General features: G+C 30.5%; 1 protein-coding gene across 1 annotated transcript; it reads right to left on the reverse strand.

Moving 5' to 3' along the window:
* Positions 1 to 8,316: 8,316 nt before the first annotated feature.
* On the reverse strand, positions 8,317 to 9,222 carry LOC129952883 (ninjurin-B-like). Its single transcript, XM_056065808.1, has 3 exons — positions 9,046 to 9,222; positions 8,595 to 8,752; positions 8,317 to 8,508 (listed from the first exon to the last, which is right to left on the reverse strand). The coding sequence occupies exons 1-3, from the start codon at positions 9,188 to 9,190 to the stop codon at positions 8,392 to 8,394; spliced, it is 420 nt and encodes a 139-aa protein (XP_055921783.1). The 5' UTR covers positions 9,191 to 9,222; the 3' UTR covers positions 8,317 to 8,391.
* Between the last annotated feature and the right edge of the window lie 336 nt (positions 9,223 to 9,558).

The raw sequence follows: 9,558 nt of genomic DNA on the forward strand, positions 1-9,558 counted from the left end.
TTTATAAAAATGAGTTTTGGCTACAGTGAAGGTGAAAAAGAACCAAAAATTAAAATCAAGATGAGTATGAATATTTTGGACCTTGATTTTTTTTTTCAGGTCTTACAGTTTTAGCCAAAGAAATGGTGCTTTAATTTTATATTTTTGTTAAAATATAAGTTTCATTATTCTTAAGAGTTTAAAGTTTAGATGCAACACTAGTTTTAATTAAACTCAATAAAATTCAAATTTATTATTCAAATTTTAAAAAGAATTTATAGAACGAACTTCAAATCCAACTATAAGTATTCAAGAAAAAAACATTCTAGAGACTTTATAGGAAACGTTTCGAGCCCTTTGATCACTTTATGATAATCTTTATTGTTTTTCCCAAAGGATTCTCGTTTTGATTTTGGCAAACAAATTTGAGTTCACTAGATCAATAACTTGTCAAATCTAATCCAAAACTGATTTGAACATAAAACGCAGATTGTGCAAATAACCAATTTCGTGTCGCTCACAGACACTTGGGATTTTGAAGGCCACATCTGTTTTGTAAATATAAGGCATATTTAAATTGACTTTAAATAAATAAATTGGACTGCTCAACAGTCCATTGAGAACTAGAGGCAAGTGAGTTACAACTCTCAAGCATTCCTGTGTGCGAGTACTGTTGTGAGGCATAGAGGGGACCCACAGTTTTAAGCCAAATCCAAACGACTAATTTGGGAAAGCACTTTTCGTGAGAAGACTTACTCTTGGACAATTTGTCAATTCCTCGCATGAGGCAGTACTCGTGAAAAAGAACTTAAGATGGTACAGGTAGGGATCGAACCCAAAACCTCAGGCACGACAGTCTAACGCACTAACACTAATTAACAATTCCGTATCGTTACGTACTTCACAAATTACATTATATTTAAAACTATGTACAACACCTTCGAGGGAATGGTCTTTTCATTGGAGGTTAAGTTAAATTCAGCCTGAATTATGCGTCAGAGCCATAAAATCTTGAATAATTCAGATGCATGCCACTCAGGAAAGCCACAGCTGAAATTTCCGATGATTGAATCCCTTCTAATAACAACAAAAGGCCTATATAACGAATATGAAATGTCGATAATTTAAATTTTCCAAGACGTCTCTTAAAAAATCGAACAATTCGCATTTCTTCAACATCTATACATAGTTATTTTTTTGCATCTATAAGTTATCCCGCCTACTCCCAAGTCCAATAACTTAAAAGAGCAATTAACTTTGACTGACCTCACGCCCTAATTGGCTCCAATATGACTGTCAAAATAAAAGAAAAGTTATTCCTTGAATAATCTTCTACGCAATAAACACAAAGTCGCGTTTTTTTAAAGTAACTTAATTCCACTCTAATTGAAATGGTTAAATATTTAATTGAAAATCACACACACACTTGAAGACATCTGAAGACACTGCATTTTCCGGTTACAAATGGAACAAAAAAAAAACGGAAATAAAGAACTTAACTTCCATTCCAAACATTAACCGCCATGGAACATTAAGCAATGAATCAGCTACTTCTCTTTCTCTGTCAATGAATGCGGCATCGCACATTCCAAGTCAAACCAGTCAAACTTTTTAAGAAACTTCCCTAATCAACAGTTTTCACTCTTGACTTTTTAAGTTTTCTTTTAACTGATTTTTTTGTGTGCTTCATCTTAATAAAAATTAAGACAAAAAATCAATTATCTTTACATTTTATTTTACTTTTCACCACACTATGACTTGAAGATAACACCAGGAGGCGAAGACAACGCTCGGCGGGACCGAGCATTCAAAATCCTTAATTAACTTTTAATTTTAAACACAAAATGAAATTTGTAAAATAAAATTAACAAACAAAAAAACAATAAAAACAGCAAATAATGTAATTAAAATCCCTTTAGAAAAGCGCAACACGATCAAAATCTTGTGTGTTTCTTATATTTTTGTTTGTATGTGTTTGTTTATTGAAAATTGGGAATCGTATTGTAAGGAGGGAGAGAGAGAGAGGAAGAAGGACGAACATCCTGAAAATATCAACATTTTCCTGAAAGTCATTAATTATAAAATGCCACCCGTTGTTGTCTACTATGCGATACAATGCGATGGTACGGGACGGAAGGCGATGCGATGGTAGCTTCTATTATTTTAACCCTCCTTGTATACTTCCGTTGGCTTTTATCCTTTTGTAGGGTTTAAATGAACCTGATCCTCTGTGTTTCAATTTAAACGCAAAACGCGATTCATGGAAAGGTAAAGTTGGTGTGTATCTGGTCCCATCACCATCGCATCGTCACGAGGCAACCGTTCCTATACACCGCATGTGTCTGAAGGCATATACCTATGCCATATTCTGTGCCTTTCTCTCCTTCTTTGTCTCTGGGATCCTATATCTTTGATGACTCCCCTTTTATATATCTAGCGCACCTTTACAGAGAATTTTGATTTATTAACCCACATCTCGAGCTAATAATGGCTTCCAGCAGCATCCAGCATCCCCACAGCATCAAAATAACAGAGTTGAAATTATTATCCCCGATGCGAAAGATACTCTCTCTAAGGTCCTTGGTCTCGGTGTATCCAATCTACACGCGTGCATGCCACCAGCAAATATACGTGTGGCTGAGATTTCAAGGTTTTCCCATTCATCCAAAGTCAGATACCTTGGAACTCAAACAAACTCTCATACCAAAACCCAACCAAACTGAACTCAACCAAGATACAGTCCCTCCTCGGATTACAGAATATTAAGTGTCTGCTCAAGTTAATTAGCCATAATTGGATCCCAGGCCAAACAGAAACAAATTCAAACAAATACATATACATACATACATGGTATAGCGCATAGCTACAAAAATATACCGTAAGGTAATACGACGAGCAACGAATCAACGAAAATGAAACGAAAATTCGTCAATTTCCGGAACAAATATTTTTTCAAGGAAGCCACCCGTATATTTCCGCCAATATAACTAATACTGACTCTAAGAGAGAGAGAGGATCTGATGAGGGTTAGGTTGGGGTACAGAAAGAAAAAAATAAAGACAATTTTGGCAAGAGTATGGCACACAGGAAATAAAAAGGACCTTCTTTTGTTTGTTCATCTTTTGGCACAACACGATGCCAATTTTTTTTTATTTTTTGCTTGTTTTTTGTCCTGTTTTTTTCTGCATCTTCTTCTTATTTTTACTCATCTGCTCATAGTATCCTGTTTATTAAAATTCCATTGAAGGACGAAAAACATTTTCAATTGAAATTGTGATCCGAAAAAATAGTCAGCCAAAACATTTTCAAATAGGTCAAAAACGCGCGTTCTGCATTGGGGTATGAATTAGATAGTATAGATAGATAGATAGTAAAAGCTCCATTCGATGTGAAAGGAAACGGGTGCTATTGCCCGTTGGTGATAGTTTAACATTCCTTTGCACTATATAACATACATTTTACAGTAGGGTGTGAACATTTTTTGCCGTAAAACATACAATTTTAAAGAAAATATTTGTATTCAGGTTTGTAAATTATATTTAAAGAAACATATGTATGAATGTATCTTCATGATAGCAGATGGAATTTTTCCCTAAAACATTCATACGTAAAATATAAATTACATCTCTTAATCTCAATACAAACTTTTTATTTAAAACAATTAGTAACATTCATAAAACAATTCGGACTTAGAATTTAATATTTCGTTTTAGCTGATTGATATCAATATCTCTTACACAATAAACTGAAAAATTACAATATCTCTATATAATTTATTGAAATACCTCGAAACAAATATTTGTTCAATCTTTGACCTCTTAAATTTAATAACTTCAATATTTCTTACCTCATAAGACGATTTGTTTAACTATCTCTACAGTTCAATTTTACTGAAATAACTCGAAAAAAATGAGAGCATACTTTTTTCATACAAATACTATACTGAAATAATTTGCCCATTTAAAAAATAATCATCGTCAGTTAAAATACTTCAGAAGCTATTACCATAGTTATTATTTTCTAAAATATCTCTTAGTCCATATTGAGTACAAATTGTGATCAAAATTTCAAATTTCAGTTAAGAGAGTGTCTTATATCTCGTGCTTCTAAGCAAATAAATCTTATAAGAAAAAACTACAATATCTCTACAACGTACATTTTTAAATTAATTTATATTTCAATTCTCCATTTTAACCCATACATTTAAATCAAATCCAGTAAATGTCTCAGATCTTTAAAATATTTCTTGGTAAGAATATCTCACAAGCCATTGTCTCTATTTTTAATCATCTTTGGAAAAAAATAGACCATTTTCTATTATACTAAAAAAGAGTTCAATATCTACAAAACATTAAAAAAAAGCTTGTTTATTCAAATAAACTATACATAGATATGTTTTCTGAATGAAAGACAACATTTTGTTCAAAGAAAAATAAAAATTATATCAGGTTAAAGGTTATTTCATTCCAGGATCTTTCAAATAGAGATATTGCACTTAGATAAATGTAAGGTTTTGTATCTAAATGAAAAACACTTTCTTCAAGAAAAATAGTATCTTTTCTTCCAAAATAAGTTGCCAAAGTGATGTTGCAGATCATACATACAAAGAAAATATTTCAGGAGTCAACAAATATTTTCTTATAATAATGAAAAAATAAGATATTACATTTTAACTACTTTTAAATATATTTTCGTAAATCCTGAGAAACTATTTTTTTTTCAAAATTCTTCCTTAAAACAAGTTTCAGCTCCTTGAGTACAGATCATTCGTACTTATAAAGACAATATCTCCCGAGCCAGAATAACATCTTCTCTTCATACCCCCCATACCATATCAATTACTAGGATATTAGATATAAGCTTCTAACTACTATTGAAATATATTTTAGAAATTCCTGTGAAAAAATAAAATTTCTTAGTCACGAGATATTAGAATTGCACCCTTAATTTATCAAATTTTGTATCACCCTTCTGTATACCTATGAGCTCCATGAATAGAAAAACTATTTTTCTTCGTGCAACATAAAAAGGCTACAGGCAACCCGAAAATGTCCGTTTTTCTTCATTCTGGTCTTTTGGTCCTTAGCTTGAGCCTCATACCTCACCTTTCATCCTATCCCTACATATCTCCCACTCTCTCTTTCTCACTGACTTTATATCATGTTTTTGTTTTCGTGTTTTTTTTTCGAAAAAAAGAGTATTTCTGTTTTTTGTTGATATATATTTTTTGAAAAAGAGAATCCTTGCTAAGCTTTGAATAGAAGCATACGGACGTGCAGTGAATAGATTCGACAGCAGCAGGACATGGACTTTGGGCTGCTGCCGCCATCGCCATACTTTATAATAGGAGAGAGGGATGAGCGAAGAAAATGGGATGTAGTGTATATGGATGGCCGATGAATAACGTTATTGTGTGAGAGCGCGGCGGGAAATGGAAAGTGCAGAGGTTGTGTAAATCCATTCGGACAAAATGGAGCATTGTACGGTGACTAAAGACTGGAAGGCGGATTGTGCCAGCTTGGGTTTTAGTTATATAAATAAATGTTCTAAGTGAGTACGTATGTACGTTTATCTCTATACAGTCTATAATATATATGTGCGTACATATATAGATATATAGAGTATGTGGAGAATTTTTAAGATGCGGGGTCAAAAGCGGATGTTATTAGACTATAAACCAAGGGTGTATTTTATTAAACTGTTTCCGATGAAGAACACTTAAGCATGGCCCAAAGAGATTTTCCAAAAGACGAACGATGTTATGACCAATATACTATACTCTTTCTACATCTGCCCATAGATATGTATATGTACATGTACTTTTATTTGTATGTGTATATGTATGTATATAAATAAAAACAACTTATGGTGTCGAAAAGCTATTTATGCCCTTAGGCCTCTCTAATACATACCTTATCATTTGAATGTCGAATGTGATTTGTTTGGAAAGGATCAGATTTTATGCCTACTATAGTGATTTCTTGAGGCTTTATTGGATTGTGTAGATGATGACGATGATGTTGATGATAAAGAAAATGCATGGTCCTTGGATTGTGTATTTTTGTTTTATTTTTTTTTTGGTTTATTGACGTTAGACGTTTTATACCATCAGAAAAACGAACGAACGAAAAAAAAGAGAATAGATTGGTTGTGTATTGAGCTAAGCTGGCAGCAATAAATTTTCAATTGAATTGGTAGATTGTATTTGCTGTTTTTGTTTAATTCCCTATAAACTCTGGGACCTTCAAGCAGCAGGGAAATTTATATATGTTCCCAAAGCAATCATTGTATTTTCATACCTAAAGTTATAGAGAAATGTGAGCTGTGTACCAATAAATATAATATGTTGAATCTTTTCCTATATCACATTAAAACAAAAACGGATGTGATGTGACGGAGACATGGGGGCTGGCTGATCTAGAGCAAAATTGGCATATTCCCATGTTACTGATTCGACATTATCTGGAATAATAATGTTTGACTTTGGTTCATATATTATGGTCTGGATTGTATAAATTCAGTTTTCCAAATATTAGGACACGCAAATATGTAAATATGTAAGGGGGAAGGAAGGGCAAATTTGTTCATGCAAAGACATAAATGTTACGATTTTTGAATTCGAAAATTATGCAAAGAAACGTAAAGTTGGGTCTACAAGTTTGAAAAACAAAATTCTTTAGATGAAGTGATTGACTGCTATTTAAAATGTATCTTCAGGGTGTTCCTGTCATACTCTATACAGAGTGTTGTTTATGTAGACCCAATTTTGAATGAACCCAACTGACTTATTCTCAAACTAAATTTTCCATTTAACTTTTATTTCCTAAATAAAAATATATGTGACGTTAACTGAGCCCCCCCCCCCCCCCGTGATGAGGGTGTAATATATGACTGAAATATGATGCACTTCAAAAATAAACAACTTAATCATTAATCCGTGATTTTTAGAATTATGATAACGGTCTTGTAATTTAAAAATGAATGCTATTAAAAAATATAGTTGCTTTATGTATTGTTATCAGAAAGTTTAAATAATGGTTGCGGTTAAATTCATGCCACGTGTTATTTTTTTTTCTTCAATTGATAATGGGGTTTTTTTTAACAGTATCAAATATGATAAACACATTTTTATGATATTGAAATTTTCAATATTTTAATCTTATTTCCTTTTTCATTAAGAATTATTTATAAAGAAGTTTACTTCTAACTAAAGGTTTTTCTTAAAGTCCATCTTGGTCATCAATGTGTTTCAAGAAGACCACAAATATTAAAGAAATAATTGCGTATACATTTTCAAGCTTTTTTTACTTGCCACAGAAGGGAACATGACATTACGATGCCTTTTCAGTCCGTCTGTCTACTTACCATTGGGTCGATTGAGTTCAAACTTGAAAATCAAGGCTTGTGGCGTCAAGGATTATTTTTTCGTTTCATTTTTTTTAAGTTCAAAAGTAACAGTTGTCTCCAGAAAAATTTGTCGGTCAAAAATCGAACAAAACAGTTTTAAAAACGGCCCAATAGATTCTTATATATTTTTTTTTCTTGGATTCTTAAATTATAAAAAATAAAATAATGTATTGGTCCAAAACGATGACCACTATAAAATCTTTTCTTGCTCAAATTTTTTGTTAGGTACCGACCGATTAAGCTTATTTTTCTAAATATTATTTGATGTTCAAAAATGGATATATTTTTCTTCGTCTCCACAACATGTCAACATTTTTCAGTAAACTTCTTATTTAGAACTAATAAGTTCATACCAATAATATGTTAAATGCTTGCTTTTATATACAAATATGTAATTATTTTTAAAAACAATTTTTAACAATGTTTGTAAAAAAGGAGTAAATAAAGTTTTTTTGGAAATTAAATGAATTTTAAATTTTTTAAGATAAACTTGTTTTTTTTTTTTAAAGATGTAGACTCTTTGTATACAGGAGCAAGTTAGTGTATTTGATTTTCTTCATCTTCTTACGAAAAAATATGGCTATAACAAATTAAGCTCATATTGTTCTGATTAGGTCTATACTTTCTTTAAAATTAAATTACAACAATAAAAAGTGCGCATGGGCCTAAGTGATCAAAATATCAACGTGTGCTCAAAATATCGAAAAAAATCACTTAACCTAAATAATGTTTCGGCTTAAAGAGAAAGATTCCGGTAACTAAACAAATTGACTATGTATTACAAGGATTTAGTAATTGTTAACCTTAAATAAGCTTGAAATGTTGATCAAAAATTATTTTAGTGGTAGCATTTAAACACAGAAATATTATTCTATTTAGAACTTGAATAGTATTAATAAAGGAAACACTCTAATATGATATTTTTTTTAAATATTTACGAACCCTTTAATTATTTCAAAAAGTTAAAGTCTATTCTGCCATAGCATTACAATATTAACATTTAACTTATTTTTTTATCAATGTAAAAATAAATATCAAAACATTAATAAATGTTATAATAAAGACACATATAAGATAAAATTGATTGGTTCGTTTTGGTAGATATCTTTTCGGCGTAGTTTTCTAGAAAAAAAAAGTGAAGGAAAATATTAATTAATTTTACTTTATAAAATTACACTATAGGTACTAGTAAAATAGTATTACATCACCTTCAAAATAATTGTTATTCCAATACAAACTTGTAATATCAGAGATAAAATTATCAAACTGAAGCTTATGTAATATAGGGCTGTTTTATTTGTATCATAAGTCACCAGGGAACGTAACTGATTTCCATTAGCAGTAAGTAGTGTTAAATTTATCATACCTGAAAAAATATAATTCTTAATAAAATCATATATTTTATCTTCAATGTTTTACATGCAAAAATTTTAAAGTTAATGTATTTACATACAAACAAAAAGTTTTTAAATAAAGTCTTAGGAAAGCTACTCTATTTATTTGTTTTAAAATTATAGATTAACACACAAAACCTTAAATGCTTGCTCCATTCGTATTTTTTTAAATATACATATACATACATACAAAGAAGTTTCAAACCATCAGAATATCACATTAAATTTTTTTCAATTGTAGAAATAAGTAAACTTCTCAACATACCTTCTGCAGTTCCAGTTGTTTTCATATTAAGATTAAATTTATCATTTTGATTTCCATGACTAATTTCTTCAATGTCCACTATATCAATTTTTTCTTCGATACTTAATTTATCCGTTTGTTTATTTTCTGTATCTTTTTCGTCCATTTTATTTGATTTATCCAAACTTATTTCCTCCATAATTGTTTACATACTAAATTTTAAATACATTAAAAATTGGGTTTATGTAGTTAATAAAGTAAGTTTCCTTATATTAAGCAAATTGAATATTTAGATTTATTAACAATGACTGCTTACGTTTTATTTATTTTCATTATCAATGGGAAACTTTTTGTGGTTAAATAATTCAAGTGTCACGTTAGTGCGGTTAATTTATGTTGATACGTGGCCATACTGTTTCTTATCACTTGACCCTATCCCAAATAAAAATATAATTACCTGAATGTGTCTGAGTAAAAATCATTGATGAAATATAAAGTCAAATAGTCATACATTAAAGTTAAACAGATTTGATA

The sequence above is a fragment of the Eupeodes corollae genome, chromosome 3 (assembly GCF_945859685.1).
Source record: "Eupeodes corollae chromosome 3, idEupCoro1.1, whole genome shotgun sequence".
Lineage (NCBI taxonomy): Eukaryota > Metazoa > Arthropoda > Insecta > Diptera > Syrphidae > Eupeodes > Eupeodes corollae.